Source organism: Protopterus annectens, chromosome 1.part1, assembly GCF_019279795.1.
Source record: "Protopterus annectens isolate FY-2018-M chromosome 1.part1, PAN1.0, whole genome shotgun sequence".
NCBI lineage: Eukaryota > Metazoa > Chordata > Ceratodontiformes > Protopteridae > Protopterus > Protopterus annectens.
The window spans coordinates 1,261,638,304-1,261,655,750 of NC_056726.1; the positions used below are offsets into that span (position 1 = coordinate 1,261,638,304).

At 39.6% G+C, this 17,447-nt stretch overlaps 1 protein-coding gene across 1 annotated transcript in view; it reads left to right on the forward strand.

Annotated features, from left to right (window-relative positions):
- LOC122809742 (hepatic leukemia factor-like) overlaps positions 1-17,115 on the forward strand; it is a 328,254-nt gene extending 311,139 nt beyond the window's left edge. Inside the window, exon 4 of the mRNA XM_044081459.1 lies at positions 12,174-17,115. Coding sequence (XP_043937394.1) covers positions 12,174-12,389 — 216 coding nt within the window. The 3' untranslated portion in view covers positions 12,390-17,115. The remainder of the gene's footprint in view (positions 1-12,173) is intronic.
- The last annotated feature ends 332 nt before the right edge of the window (positions 17,116-17,447 follow it).

Below are 17,447 nucleotides of genomic sequence, written 5' to 3' on the forward strand. Positions count from 1 at the left end.
CACCTGATTTTGAGAACGCCAAGCTGCTAAAGAGATCTTTAATTTCTTTAGGGTACTTAGTAAGCAACTTTCCTTGGAAATTACCATAGGGTCTTGGTATTCTACCTCCATAGCACAAGAAAGCATTGCATCCCAATCTAACATCCCTGAAACTTAACAACATTGAAAATATCATCTTACCAGAGTCTTGTTAAAATGTTAAAGGAAGCTTGGAAACCTGTGACTCTAAATTGACTCTAAATCTGTACCTCAGTAATCTGCATCAGTTTTCATTCAGGGACAGAGATTGAGTTTTATCCAATGTTTACATTTTGCTGCAAATTTTAGAATATTTGTATTCAGTGTATGTCCCTGGATAAGCTTATTTCCTTTTAAGATGTATGTGGCTATCTTATCAACATGATTCCTTTCTTAGGTTCATAAGTTAGTACTAAGCTAACTGCCATTGCAGGCCATTTTAAGCCTAACCAATTTTTCCATTTAATGCTTGGAAATACCTATCCTGTTTAGTATTTAGATTAATCTTACTCCTTCATGGACTACATTTATATTATTTCTAGTGATAATAACAGGGGGTCTTGCCATAGGTATTTTGAAAGACCCAAAGAGTGATTTTAGTTTCCTATTTCCCCATACATAGGTCCAAGTTGTGCTTGAATTTGAAGAGTGATGAGCTTTGTTTTATGGGTAGGGGTATTCTGTTTCAGAGCAATAGTAACTTGCTTCATTCAAAGGTTTCTTAAACGGTGCTGACCATTTGAGATCACCAGGACATAATTTTTGTCATGTTTGGGATCTGATTTTAAATATTTCAGAGACTTCAAGATACTTTGCCTTCACAAACTGTATAGCTTTGTAAAATGTTTTATACCAGTCATTTCTAATAGAAGATTTTTATTAATGCATACAAATATACATCCAGTAGACAAATACTGTGAAGTACAGTACTGTGGCCAGACTTTCTTTCATAATCACAAGCAAAAAGAGGTTTACCCAGTCAGAAAGTGGCTATTTTTGGAAGAGAGAATGGGAGCCAGTCTGTGAACTTGTGTTGTATTCAGCCTTATGGACTAGGGTCATGACAGAGAAGATTTTTTTTAAATACTTGCTAAAAAGGTGGTCAGTCTGGCATGTCGAGTACTTTATACATGTGTATGTGTGACCGTTTATGCTAAATGTGCTGATATGCAATACTGTGACAAAAATTTATTTAACTTGTTCTCATTTAAACATCATGGGTGTATGCAGTCAGAAAGTGTTTTTGTAGGGAGGAAGCAATCTGCTTGTGTATTAACAGTCTGGCTTGTTGTGGACATTAATTATATTTCTGTGTGTCTGTGTGAGTGATAGAGAGATTGTAATTATGTTTGTGTGAAGCAAGTTGAAATGTATTATTTTTTCCAGAATTTCTTGAACTTTAGTGCACCTAAAGCAGTGTATTCTGTAAAAAAAGTGTTTATGAAAGTAAAGGTTTAACAACCAGGACACCTTATTACTCCGTTAAATACTTTCATCTGTACAATGTATGGACTTCTTCAGAATTAACTGAGTAATAGTGTCCTGGTTGCTAATCCTTTGCAGTATTTCGTTTTAGTTCTGAATGTTTATCTGTGCTACAGTTTGCCTTTGAGTCTGTCACTCACCACAAACCAAAATCAGTATGTGAAAGTGACCCTTAATGTGGGTTGTCAATAGCACTGTTTCTGTGTGTATGTACTACGTGCTTGTGCACAGGACTGAAAACACAGCTTAAACAGTCTCTATTAGTGGGGGTGGGTTTGGCATAAAGGTTAAGGTCATCACCTCATAAACAACACGGTCCAGGGCTTGATTCTGACCTCTGGTTATTGACTAGGCTTAAAGTAGCCCTTCAAGGTAGTTAGCCTACTGTTCAACTGTGAATCTATTAGGACCTATTGTGTGTACCACTCCTTGAACAAACACAAAATCTAAGATCATAGTACCCTAAGTTTCATCTCTCAACATTTTTTACCCAGAGACTCCCATAGACTGCCCATACATGTCAAGCAGAGCGCCTCCTTCGCCCTCTTCAAAAGGAACCTTGACGATTGGATGGGAGATAGGAAATTCACCCCACGGATCACGTCAGTTGCCCTGCTAGACAGGGGTCCAGGGAAGTAAATATTGTGGGAAGAAATATCCAGGGAATTGTTATGGCTAGGCTTGTATAGGCCCTAGAACCGATAACCTAGTACCAGCCTATGAACCTATGTTGATTTGCTGCTGAAGAAATTTGTTTTTCTTACTGAAACTAAAACTGTTGTGTATAAGATGTAACAGATGACAGGTCTGTTCAAAATTAACATTCTGATTAGAATTAATGTATGTACCCTGAAAACAATAAAGTTCAGTGAATCCAATGCTTTAATTTGATCTGAACGAATGTCACCTGTGCCTGTAAGTTTATTAGCCCATACCTGAGTAAAGGTACCACCACTGAATTCAGACTGCATTGACTCTCTCTCTCTCTCTCTCTCTCTGTCTCTCTCTGTCTCTCTCTCTGTCTCTCTCTGTCTCTCTCTCTCTCTGGAATCTTTGACTAGGGGAGAAGATGCATGTTGAAACTGGCCTCAGCAGGGAAAGAGAATGAAGAAGTTGCCTCCACAGTAAAAAGGACCATTTTGGATGGAATTAATGTCAGAACTGTAAAATAAACTGCCAGTGTAGATTTCTTCCTTGTGGCAGCTGCAGCGTTTTTGTACTACTGCACTGCAGAGAATTCTGCCCTTTTCATCTGCAGGTAGAAGGTAGTTCTTGAAGGTTGTTTTCATAGTTTTCATTTAGGTTCATAGCTTCATGAGCAGTTGCTCGGCATGCAGTCCAGCAAACCACTGAGGAGTCTAGCCCAGTTACCCCAGAGCACTCTTTGGTTAAGTGTCTTGCTCAGAGTCGCACAGTAGGCAAAAAAAGGCAGAGGCAATCAAATTCATAACTACAGTAAGTGGCTCATTAGCAGGTCGTATCCTTAATCATCTGCACTAACTGCCAGATAAAATTAACTCGAATGATGTATGGACCTTGAACCTCTCGCCCTAGAAGCAAAAATTGTTCCCTAGGCCAATAAGCCAAGATGGATTTGGGCAACAGCATATTAATATTTCATGACTGGAAGGCTGCAACTACATTTTGCTGTCTCAAGCAAAAAATAGCACAAGTCACAATACAAAAGAAAGCAAGGTGCCAAACATAATTTAAACTTCTCAGGTGGCTCCTGGAACATGCCTAGTAAGTCATAGTGATATGATGTTTGTTAGTGACTCAAACCTCCCCCAAGCTTCCTGTCTCAATTGGAACAACTTTACTTTCAGCGGCTTTATCAGACAGTGGTTTGAGCTCTTTTTTTCTGTTAATTTTATTTTCTAAGATTTTCAGATTGCATTGAAATCCTTTTATCTGTTTTTGTCAGGTGTATTTAGTTGGTTTTGACATTTTTGGAAATGTTATTTGGACCTTGATGTGCATTTTTTTATTAGTTTAATGTCCTTAAATAGTGACTGTCAGGGTGAAGTCTATGTACACATTTCAAGTTTTTGCATCATAGAACTAACCTAAACTTGGATAGGTTACAAGATAGGTGGCTTTGGTGACTATATAGAGCATAGCTGTGTAACCCAAAATGTTAGAGTGGTTTTACCATTCTGCTTGATGAAGACTATATTGCTTATCCCAGGAGTAAACGGGTGACCAGCCAATTGTCAAAGCAGAACTTGTAGGAAATAGGACGCGGTCTTATTTATATTACAGTGAAGGTTGAGGTCTTTGGAAAGAGTGTTAGTATTGCCTCAGCAGCTAAGGGAATTTAAGTTACTGCTGTTTCTGAAAATATATTTTGCTGCTTGTTGACAAAGCAACACTTGTTGGTTTGCTTTCAGTTAGCAGAAGTGCTGTGTTTAAGTTGAAATGAGGAGATTGCTGAGTAATGGTAGTTTCTTTGTTTTGTGTGCATGATTTTTTTTTTTTTTTTTTGAGATGGTAGTTCTTTGGCAGTTGTGGATGATAGCAGCTCTGGTGTAGATTATAAAATTGTTGCTTTTGCCTGTGCAAACTGTCCTTTCTCAAGTGGTAGAGAAATCAGCATGAAGTTGTCAGTAGTCCATTTAGGACAGTCCATTGCTTGTCAGAAACTTGTAATCAGGACATAAATTGGTAGCCTGTCCGTTAGTTATAGAAGACTGGAATATTGCTTTTTCAGTATTGTTTTGATTCAACTTATGAGTTACGTTTTGGTGATTTTTGAATATTGAGGAATGTTTAAGTTTGAGGAGTGTAACTTAAAAAAACATTAAAAAAAATAGGTTTGGAGAGGGCAATTCCCTACTGATTCATTCACACAAATTTGAGTTGCATTATACTGAGGGACAAAGGGGAAAAAAACCCTGCTTTGGTTGTGTTGGCTCACTCCAGATAAGTCAATACAGTTCCAAAAAAAATACATGTTCAACCAAAATGAAGAAACGCCACGCGATGAAAATAACCTCATTGGAGTATTGGTGTGCCTGAAATACTGATTAGTTTCCCTGTTTTTCTTTTGTATTGCCACAATAGTGTTTGCTACTATATTTGGCATTATATTTTCATTGAGAAAATCGTTTACATAACAGAGTACAAGAGTAGCATATCATGTCCTGCTTCTTTGTTACTGTCAGTTGATATTCTTTTGCTGCTTTAGCAGCAACCATTGTTGCTGTTCTCAGTATGTACCTGCAGTAAACTGCGGAGATTCTGTTGCTGGCACTGTTTTACTCGGGAAAATGTTCTTTTGTGATTGGCTAGTCGTAATGTCCTTGTAGTGTTAGAGATTTTGAACTCCTAGGCGTCTAACCTGTCTATCTTTTCTGCACTCTTCAGTAATTAGTAGGAGCAATACTTTAGCCTGAGCCTGATGATTTATTACATGTACATCCATTCTGTCCTTTTCTGTCTTAAGTGTTAGAAAATTAGATAAGTTGTATTAACTGAAACAGCACAGTCTGAAGAAACTATTGTCATGGGATGAAATGGGAAAATAAAAAAAAAATGTAAGAAATAAGTTTGTTAATGAGCATTTGCTCAAGTCATTTGTGGGAATTTTGCAAATTACTTGCATTCCATCTTGCACTACAGAGTACTTAAATTACATTTTTTTTTATTGTATACAACACTCTTTATTCTAGAGGAAGACACGTACTTTAGGGTGAGGAAAAAAGTTGTCTTTTAAAGTATTTCTAATAAACACTTGTGGGAAGGAGTGTTGTAAAATGTCTCTGTGTGATGATGGTGATTTGCACATTGTTGAGGGTATTTACACAGTTACTCCTACAGGAGTATGTGCTACAACCTGAAAATACAGCAAGAACTTGCAGGAATTCATGACAGTATCCATTAGATAAAACCTACTGCTGGTATATCAGGATAGCTCTTGGAATGGATCTTCACCCACTGTTAAAAGATGGCCGCTGCTATACGCAAGACAGCCAATCAGGAGTATGCACCAGGGCATGGTGGAAGAATCCATCTGGGCTGTTGTTCAGCATTAAACTGAAAGGAGGGGCAAGCTCATTATCCACATTAGCATACTTAACCTTTTTAAACACATTTTGGACCAAATGCTGCAGCCTTCGGTTACCCATTGCATAACTGAGGGTAGAAGAATACTTAACTACATCACATAACACTTCACTGCCTATGTCTGTTATTTCACAGTGCCCCTTTAATGGTCATGAAAAAAGCTTGAAGAGAATTTCAGTGTTTTTTTTCCTCTCAGGATTGAAACACTAAAGGTGGAGGAGTGTCCATATTCACCAAGGATATTCACACCACCAGGCTAGTTGCCCAATACAATGCGTCTGCAGTTCTCCAGGTGCAACTAACACTAGGTAAGACTGCAATCCAAATTGTAGCTTGCTACAGATCCCCCACCATGCCCCAAGATTCTCACTACACCTTTCTAAACGTACTGGAAAATATTAAGATACAACCAAACACCCTCATACTAGGTGACTTCAACTACCCTGCCATTAACTGGGAAAACTACTCCTGTACCAGACTGGGAAAACTACTCATGTACCAACACCTTTGCCCAACGGTTCTTGGAATTCATAAATTCCAATGCCCTGGATCAACTAAGCCATTGTCCCACCAGGGGCTCCAATATCCTAGACCTGGTCATTACCAACATGGGAAATCGATGCTCCACACCTATGGTCACCCCCTCGTTTGTCAGGTCAGACCATAAGCTAATCACCCTTAACATCCACATCCCACCCCCACCCCCCAGTAAGGAAACCTCCATAAAAAACTTCTCCGAAGCCAACTTCATGCTACTCAAGTCAGAAGTGACAAACGTCATGACACCCATGCAGACGGGAACTGAAAGTTCAACTGCTGAGTCCTACACTAAGACACTGTGCGAGCACATCCACTCATGCATGAATCGTGCCATCCCAAATCGAACCAAGATGCTCTCCTCCAAAAAAATGATGCCAGTCTGGTGGCCCCCTGCCATAAACAAACTTTACAACAAAAGGAAGAAACTGTTGCAGAAAAGAGGAAAATCCCAGGATGCAAAAACCTCCCTTAATAGCCTCAGTAAGAAGCTGAGATCCCTCATAAAATCCTCCAAAGCTAGTTACGAAAATAAAATTGTCAAAGATTCCAAAGACAACCACAAGGCATTCTATAACTATGTCAAGAATCTAAATGGCAATGCTCAGATCTGCTCTGAGCTACAACAGAATGGCATTAAATATACTGATAGCAAGATATTGCCAATATCCTGGCAGATCGATTCAATGCCAACTTCGCCCCCCCCTCGCCCCCTAAACCGCCCATCTCAATACTGGAAGATTGCCAAATTCCGGTAATAACGGCCACACAGGTAAAACACGCACTCTCCAAAACTAAGAATACAGCATCCATGAGACCAGATGACATCCCGGGCTGTGTACTACATGAACTACAAAATGAACTGGCACCTCACCTAAGTGTCATGTATAATCATAGCCTCACCTCAGGCTTCATGCCCACTGAGTGGCGCACAGCTTCAGTTATCCCACTCCCACAAGGGGGATCCACCTTGGATCCCTGGAAGTACCGCCCCATCAGTCTGACGCGCCTGATCTGCAAGGCCATGGAATGTATTATCATGGAACTTATAAACAAAGACATTGGCAACCTTCAAACACTGGACCCCACACAGTTTGGGTTCCTGAAGGGCCGATCTTGTCCCTGAACCTGATTTACTTCTTCGAATCAGTCTCCAGAGCCGTGGACGAGGGTAAGGTGGTCCACACAGCCTATCTGGACCTTGCCAAGGCCTTTGACACCATTCCCCACTCTGGAATCATAGATAAACTTACTGAGCTGGGCATTAATCCCCACATCACTTGATGGGTTGCCAGTTGGCTTACTGACAGAACCCACACTGTAAAAGTAGCTGACTCCAAATCCAGCTCCAGACAAGTGACAAGTGGAGTACTTCAGGGTTCAGTCCTGGGACCACTCTTGTTTGGCATCTACTTTTCTGAAGTACAGGCCAATACTAATGGACTGTGGCTAACAAAGTTCGCAGATGACTGCAAACTGGGAGCCGTTATTGAATTTCCAAATGATGTGGATACTCTACAAAAGGGCTTTACAGAAACAGATGCTTGGTGCCAGAGCTATGGGCTCAAGCTCAATGCCAAGAAATGTAGTTATCCCCTATGGGGAAAAAACATGTACCTGTGAATTGTCACATAGGTGGCAGCACACTATAAACACCGAAAGTGTGATAAGACTTAGGGACACAGGTGGACAGTGGTCTCACCTTCGATACCCACATCGCCACAACAGTCAGAAAGTCCTTCTATGTGGCACACCTCATCACTAAGGGCTTTTCATCCAGAAAAAAGGAGGTCATTGTCCCACTGTACTCATCCCTCATTAGACCCATTATAGAATACAACGCTCCATTTGGTATGTATCTGTCAAGACACCTGCAACAACTGGAAAGGCCGCAGAAATACCTCACTAAAAGAATCATGGGCCTAAAGCAGATGTGCTATGTTGACCGCCTTAAAAATCTCCAGCTGTACTCTGTCACATATCATCTACTCAGAGGCGATCTCTGCTTAACATACAAGCCATGTCAAACCCAGAGCTGTTGGACATGCTACACTTAAAGAAATCCCAATCCCTCAGAGCCACATGCTCCTGGGATCTAAACCTTGTCATCACAATAAACAAAACATGCTGGAGAGATAGTTTCCTGACCCAGAGACTCCCCAGACTCTGGAATAGACTGCTCATACATGTCAAGCAGAGTGTCTCTTTGGCCCTCTTCAAAAGGAACCTTGATGATTGGATGGGAGAAAGTAAATTCACCCCGGGGATCACATCAGTTGCCCTGCTAGACAGGGGTCCAGGAAGTAAATAGTGTGGGAAGAAATAGTCAGGGAATTGTTATGGCTAGGCTTGTATAGGCCCTAGGGCCGATAGCCTAGTACCAACCTATGAACCTATAAAGAGTAAGACTATAGCATATAGGGCATAAGAGCAGGAGTGTATACTGCCTTACTGCTGTGCAAAGTACATGACGTGTTGGGTATTTTTAGTATGTGCTTCCACAAAACTGAGTTAGTGATAAACTCCTATGTAGGTACAGTGTATCCTTGAGAACTTGATTACACACTTTTGTTGTACAAGGTGCCAAGGTAGGGATCATTCTAGATTTAGTAGGATATCACTTCATTTACGCTAAAAGATAGAATAGTATTAAGGGTGGACCGAAATACGTGAAAAGTGAGATAAACTTATGGTTATACTTAGAATGTATAATGAACTTTTGAAATTAAATTGTGCAGTAAAGTAATAAAAAGCAGGTTAAAACACTTAATGATTCTAGGAGGACTGGTGTGCTTTTAGTTTTGCAAGTAGTGCATAAGATGGACATTTGTTAGTGGGCAGCTTGTACCATATTATAGGGGGATTTTTGTTCTGGATGATCAGGATGGTGGAGATAAAGTAGAGTGCTAAAGCAGAAGTGTAAGGATGGATTTCTTCAAGTAGAATTATTTCAGACATTGCTTCTCTGCAGACTAAGAAAATATAATTATTTTCTGTGAACAGTGGACATAACTGTTAAGGTCGTTGCTTCCCATGCACAAGGTTCTATACTGATCTCCGGCCAATACCTGCATGAAGTCTGCATATTCTCCTTGGATCCCTGTGGTGTTCCTCCCACCTCTCAAAAAAACTTGCTGAGTATTTCCACTTCAGACTCACCCAAGAATGAAGCTGTATCAGCAGCATAGTCTCCAGATGGTTCATAGTTTCATAGATTACTACTACACTAACTGCCATTGTGGACCATTTAAAGCCTAACCAGTTATCCTATGTGAGAATCAAACCCTGTACCTTATGTTTAAACACCTTAATTTTATGCCAACCTCCCAAGGTCAAGGTAGGGATCATTGCTAGGTTTAATAGGATATCACTTCACTTACGCACAGGGCCATTCTAGACTTGGGTGCCCTGTAGGGGGAAGAGTTGTATAGGCCAACCACTTTGGGTATCAACTGTAGTGCACAATACCATCAAGATAGGAGAACATGGGTCACAGACTGGCCATTATACTGTGTAAAAATTGTACTAGGTGATTTAGTCATGTTGACAAATGTCCAATGGGCATGGGTATTTGTCAGTGATAAGTGGGTTGAGGACCTGGTTTACTGCAACCTATACCACGGACCCGTTCTAATGGTTGGAGGGATGTGTGTGCATCTATTGGCCAATGCAGGCCTGCCATAAAGCCTAGCAGCCTTGAGGCAATAAGCTACTGATTGGCTGATGTCCGGCTTGGGTTACTTGGGATAGCTCTGTTGAGCAGAAGCTGGACATAAAACCAATCAACCTGCCAAACATGAACTAAGAATTGCTACACTCTAGTTTAGTTTCACTGACAGGGCGCAGCTAGGAAGTGGATGACATGATGGTATGGAGGAGGCTGGACATCCAATGTATCCAGGAGAGAAGATGTAAGGGCAGTACATCAAAGCTACTTAGTTTGGGGTCCAGTGTCTACTACTCCTGAGGAGAACAGACTAGAAAGGGTTGTAGGAATTGTGTTGTGAGAGAAGCTTCAGAAGACAGTAAGGGAGGTCCTCAGAATTAGTGACAGACTCATAGTAGTCAGACTGCAGTTTAAGAATAGGGTATTATTCATAATCTCAGTGTGCCCCACAGCAGGGTGTGAAGGAAAGACTGCAATTCAGACTCAGTTGTAGGACCTATGAGCTAATTCAGGACAACATGAATTTATATTGATAATGGGGGGGGGGGGGCTGAATGTAGCCGGAACAGGATATGACAGCTGGTCCACATGGGTAGGACAACAGAAATAAAGAAGGGGTCATTCTAGACTTCTGTCTGGCAAATGGCTTGATGGTGACCAACGCATGGTTCAGTAAGAGAGAGAATCACAAGATCACATACAAGAGTGGCCAACATGCAACTCTGGTAAACTTCCTCCTATAAAAGAAAGGGCACTGGGGTAAAATCAACAAGTGCAAAATCATCCCTGGTGAAATAGTCTTGTCTACAGCATAAACTACTAGTTGCCACAATCAGCAGCAAGCAGTGGTCAGTGAAGGCTCTAAGGTCAACAGACACTAGACTGAAGACCTGGAAGTTGACTGGAGAGAAAGCACAAGAGACAAAGCAGTTGAGGAAGTTAGAGGTGATAGAGATGAAGTGCCTGAGATGGATGGTAGGATGCAACTGTGGGACAGACAAAGAAATGAAAACATCTGAGCAGAAACCATAATAGCTCTGATTCAGAGATGGTCAAAGAGAACAGATTAAGGTGGTTTGGGCACATGTGCAGAAAAGCAGTAGATAATCTGGTGAAGAAGATTTGAGAAAAACAGGAAGAAGGCAAGAGGAAACAAGGATGTCCAGCAAAAAGATGGACGGATTGTGTGAAAGAAGACCTACAACAATCAGGCATGATTATCAAAGAAATTAGGAGAGTGGCATTGAATCGAAAGATATGGCGACAGTTAACACAACACCCTGACCCCTTGTAGTAAACGGGGAAAAGGAAATTGATGATGATGATTTTGTGAACTGTGCTTCGGCTGTTAGGCTGCAGAGTCATTGTCAAGACATTTAATAACTATGAACATGAAATCATTGTAGGGACAGATGACTAGACCAGTGTTATGCTATGACCTTGCTTTATGACATGTTCTGTATGAACAGGGTACTGGCCTAGGTAGTAGAGTAGTTACTGGGGTGGACAAAAATATGTGACAAGTGGGATAAACGTATGGTTATGCCATGAAAATTTACTGGATTTGAGTACATGAGAAACATGTTCAAAGCAGACACATTTCCAGAAGGGTGGTATGCACAGAGCTGTCATTCAGATGAAGAAAAAGAGGTTTGTCATGTATGAATAGTTTTTTTTTCAAACATAAGGAAATTTACAGGATGTGAAAGTGTGAGAAATGTGTTCAGAAATAGAGAAATTTCCACACACTAAGCTGTCATTTAGATGAAAAAAAAATAAGTTTATCGGATGATGCAACAGTCTGCTTAGACATGTAAATTGTAACTGGAGAATATTCAAAAAGAACTGCATAAGGTGAGGAACTGCTGATTGTGTCTTGTATTTAAGCTAGCTATTTTTCCTCCATGTTTAGTTTCAATTTTTTGATTCTCAAGATGCTGATTTTTCCTTTTCAGAAATAAACTTACTTTGCTACAACATGGCTTTGTCTCCAAGAATGTTATTCAAGATGAACTACTGTCAGATATTTCAAAGACGTTTAAGTGCTTGGCTGAAAGGTTAAGGCATAGGTGAATGCAATGATGAATGACCAAAACTGGCAAAACAAGTTAGAAGTAGATGCAGTAGAGATGGCAAACGATGTATAGGTCATGTGATGAGATACAGTCCAGAATGGTTGGATGTGTTTATTGGTGGACAAATTATCACATAACTCCACATGGGCAGTGCAAGTAGTCTTTAAGAGCATGTTTGAAGAGATTCCCCCTCCCATATAATTCAAACTTAACATCTTTGCTTGTTTCTTTTAAGCAGTTCCTAAGTTCTAAAATTGCTATAGCAAAGGATAAAGTGCTGAAACTTTAATTATTTAAACAAGTTCTAATTTCTGTGTTTATATTAGGATGAAAAGTATTGGAACCGCCGTCACAAGAACAATGAGGCTGCCAAGCGATCACGAGATGCTCGTCGTTTAAAAGAAAACCAGATTACCATTCGAGCTGCCTTCCTAGAGAAGGAGAATGCATCACTGCGTCAAGAAGTAGCTGAGATGCTGCAAGAGCTGAGGCGTTGCCGGAGTATCCTGTCAAAATATGAGGCACAACATGGACCATTGTAAAACAGATGTGTATTGTTTCTTGCATACACCTAACATTCGCTCTACTGAAGTAGTGAGCTGGGCCAATGGTGCTCTTCTCCCCTTGCAGATCTGTGGATAGCTTGGTGGTTAGAGTACACCACTGGCCACCTGTCTTAAGGTATTCTTGAGAAGAAAGAGTAGCACGGAGCCAGTTTGTTACCCTTGGGACACTAATTTCTTGCCAGTTAGAATTCCAGTTCACACCAGCAAAAGACCATTTTGTATTAACTTTTGCATACCCTTGGAATGCCAGTTTATACTATTTGAACTTCAGTCTTTATTAGTGAATGACATGCTGTGTAACTAGTGCTTTTGTGATTTATCACTTTAAAATGCTTCTCTGCATCAGAAGAATGCCATTTCATACCCAGTTTATACCTGTAGCAACACATTTGTACAACAAAAATGGTCCCCATTACAAATATGTGGTTGTGCTTGTATTTTGAGAATTGTGTGTATATAAATATAAATATATATTTAACAAAATGTACTATTGTACTGAGGTAGCTGGCTAGTCTGTGCCAAGACGTAAATGTCTCAAGCAAAGGTAAAACAGAATGATGTCTGCCATCTGGGCAGTGTAGTGTATTTTTTTGTTAATGCAGTCTTACCTTTTGTCGTGATTGTATGAGGGGGGAGAGAGAGAGAAGGAGAGAAAGCAGTGGATTTTTGTTGCCATAGTTATGGATTAGGGCTGTTGCTTCTGTTATCCAAACATGTGGTTTAATTCAGTCCACTCAGTCACTTCAATCCAACTTGTCTTCAGAAGTTGCTCTCCTTTTGAGCATCACCAAATTGATAAATCCCAGCATTCCATGGATATTTTAGCTGCACAACCATAAATGCAGTTTGCACTTTGTATGCTTGACTTGAGTCTCAGTCTCATTGTTGGGCAATATGGGGATGAATGCTTGATTGTTGGACAATGTAGGGGGATGATCATGCATACTGACAATACAGGATGATGTTGCATGTTTTGTTTTAATTCACATCATTAGCATCCCCCCCCTCCACATAAGTAATTTCTGCACAAAAATTAGTAAAGCATGGACTTTTATGGAGCTTACTGCCATTTTGCAGATTTTTGGATCCAGGATGTTGTGGGATTCTTTTCCTGTTGTATTAGTGTGCCCATGCATTCCCCTCTTTTTTTTTTTTTTTCCTCTTTAATTTCCTGCCAAAATCAGGGTAGCCCAGCTTGAGAGTGCAGCAGTCATCTCATTTTAACTGGGACTTGTCCTGGTAAAATATCTTTAGAGAATGACCCACCAGAAGGGTAAGTGTTTTGGTCATGGCACTTTATGAACCCACATTTGAGCAGCATTTGAATTGAAGTCTTGTTTAGGACCACTTGCTTCATGTTCTCCTTGCCTGTTTGCACAGTTAATCCAATCCCCTTTGCGTAGTCTTTACTAATTTTGTACTAGGCACCCACCCCTCTCCTCCCCCTTTTTTCTTTGTTTCTTTCTGTAATGTAAGATTTGTGGATTAACAGACTAGCATATTTTTAATTCTGAATTGCACTTTGTGTGAATTGGTCCCTCGTGGTTTGTTTTTGTGGCCTTAAATGTGCAAAACCTCCTTAAGAAAACCTTTATGGTGTGTTCACACCTATGTTTTTTTTTAATTAATGGCCATTGTTTCTCAGAACAGTAGATTGTTGATAGTGCTGAAAAAGCTTTATTGCTTTGACAGATATTTGAACTTGGAGATGGGCACAGAATACACTGGAGAATTTTTTAGTAGTATATAGTGTATTCCTAATTATTTCTTCTCCTGAAGGTGGACTACAGCACCTTTTCTGTGGAGTACTGTATTCATTGTGTGTGTCTAGGACTGATGGAGCATTTCTGAGGCTGACATCCATTGTAATAATGGAGAGTTTAGAAGTGAAGAGGATTACATGTAAATGCTTCTTACTATAGTTAATTGTATGCAACCTATCAAGAGTAATTATGTAGTTGTCAGTCAGAAATGTGCTTACAGGTATTGATTTTTCAAACCCATGTGCCAGTAAGTAGAGATAGTTTGCCTGCTTTGTGGCACAGAATATTAATTTAAGTAATGCCAGAGGTAGTTCTTTATACACTGTTTACATTGATTGTTCTGGTTGCAACCTACATATTTTACTTGTTGGCATTGTTTCTCATAACAATATGTGTATGTATTAGCTCAGAGGAACCATGTGATTGAACAGAACATTCAAAAAATGTAGTATCTATCTTGACCAATGCTGTAGCAAGGGAATTGGCCTTTCTGGCTAATACACCCATGAGCACCCCACCCCCACCCCATGTGACAGCTTGCAAAGTGTCAAACATTTCGGTAAGGCAGACCTTGCTACCTTTAAAAAAAAAAAGAACAATTTGACAGTTTACAAGTTTATAGTCCACTTGTAAACTACGCAACTGTCATTGTTCATTTAATGTAGTGTATAAAGTACATTTAAAAACACTGACAGCTTTCGTTAAGTGATCTTGATTACATGATAGGTAGAACTGTTAAACTTCTTTAAGGTTCTGCACACTACTACAGGCTGGCAGCACTGTTTAGTTCATCCCACCCTTTCTACAGCACTGATCTTTACTGTTTTAAGGAGAATGTGTTCTGCACTTTTACTGTTATTTGTTTAAAAAGGTGGAAAGGTTTCTGTTTAGCTAATAATTGTAGTTTATACCCTTAGAAAAAGTAATTTTATGTGCATTAGGAAGATAAATTTTTAAAATGAGAGTTTTGCATAACATGTAGCTTTCTTTAGCTGAGTGGTACATGTTTAACCAGCTATTTCTGCACATGTCAATCCAGGAAGATGCAGCTGTTTATATAAACATAGTTAAATTTATTGGACATTCTTCATTCTCTTCTCTGTCAAGCTTTACCAGATTATTCAAACAGAATGAGAATAGTGTAATAACAAACAAATGCTCATTTTAAATTGGATTTTTTTTCTTTCCTTAACTTTGATTGACTGATATGCTTTTCATTTTTGTTGTGATGTTTGATTGTACTAGTACTGAAATACAAGCTAACAGACTGGTAAGGCCACAGTGGTCCACTTTCACCACTGGTTAATTTTCAATTTCTGTGTTTGTCAAGAAGTTAAGTGGTGAAACATGAAACCGAGAATAACAATAAGTGCATGTACTGCCATATTTATTGTAATTTTTTTTCTTAAAATGAAAAGGCACATTTTTATTATATATTCAACATACTTAGAAGAGTTTCATAATTCTCCAGTGCAATAACAAACTTATCAGATGTTGCATCATTTTCCTTGCGAGCTGTATTACTTATCCATTTTTATGATGGCTCCCTTTGTATTTGTAGCCTTCCCAGTGTGGTGTGTTTCTGAATGACTGTATTGCACTTGAAACGGGTATAAGTGGAAACATGTAAATGTTAAGTTCTTGGGACTTCTGCTGTTTCCCATGATAGCCACGATTACTCTCTCTCACACCTCAGGAAAACTTGATGTCGAGTTTGCTAATGTGGGAGCAGCCAGTTTCATGTTAACTGAGTGTAGCAATTCATGATTTTGAAAACTTGCACAATTTTAAGAGATAATCTGAGGGGAAAAATTACCAAATGAAACAAGCTGCAAGTCAATAAGAAAAATGCCACCAACAGAATAATCTGCTTAATTATATCATTTAATATTTAAATCTGTCCTATATCCCCAAAGTATTTTTCTTTTGGCTGCTAATTTTAGTGACTTGACTGCTATCTTTGCTATGGTAGTCTTACCACAGGGGTAAACTACTCTTGTGTGCAGTTTTATACACTTGCACCACATGCACTTTTGAATGTTGTAAATGTGAACTAAAGTAACTAGAGAAGAGAAGAAAATTGGGGGGTACTGTGATCATATGAGCTGGTAAATATAAAGCATCATCATCAGTATAAGATTCTGAGTATGCTTAGAAGAAATGGTGCAGTGCGCCACCAGTACCTCAGATCTCGGCCACTTTTGTTCCCTCCTGTGAAGGGAGAGTGGCAGTCAGAGTGCTCTCTACTCCCCTCAGAAGCATAACTATTTTTTAGACTAGACTGCAATTTTACACTAGCTTTCTATATGGAGCATCTCTTTAAGCACTTTACAGAGCAGCAGCAGCAGGTTGAGGATATAGTGACCGTACAGCCTGTCCTACCAGCGCGGTGCAGTGTAAAACACGGCATAATGGACAGCTTTGCCTTCACATGACGGAGACAGAAGAGGACATACTATCCTGTATCACTCTAATTGCCCTGCTTGTAAGAAATGGGCGCAAGAAATGGAAAGTAATTATAAAGCATTTGTGCCAGGTCTTTTATATTTTGGGGTCACAGAATAGGGGGGTTTGTAGGCACCTACAAAACTATGATGTCTGGCATGTATTGGACTGTAGTTTCTCCTTGGTGTGTTGATGTTCTTGATGGCCATCAGCACCCTAGTGCTCTTGTGAGTTGTCATGTGACTGCCACTACCCTCTGACTCTTACCTGCCTAGCCGTTTATTAGCATGAGCACCAAACAATTGAGAGTATTTTTAAATAAAAGTTTATAAAAATTATATTATAGAGATCTATAATTATCTATATAAATATATATAACTTCAATGTACTTTTTGTATAGTGTGTATTTCCCTATAAAGTAATAACTTGCAATGTTCTTGGTATTTTCTGAAAGAATATATAAATAAAATTCAGACAGAATGAGCCTACAATTTCACAAGTGTAATTTGTTTCTTTATTGTCCTCTTGCAATGCTTTTTGTTTCATAGCAGTGGTTTAAAGTAATGTGACTTCTTCCAGCGATGTGCACAGCACTGTTTGCTTGGGAATTGGTTTCATCTGTTGCTTTGTGAGTTACCCGTATCTTGGATTATGCCAGCAAGTGCCAGTAGAAACCTGCACAGACAAGACTACCCTCAGACTTCAAAATAAGCCCGGCACCAGCTGCTTCACTTGGGCTAAGATTCATAGAGGCATAGTGTATTGCACAGCAGAAATTAGCAAGGACAGCAGCAGTACATTGGATGTAGATGATTAGGACACATCA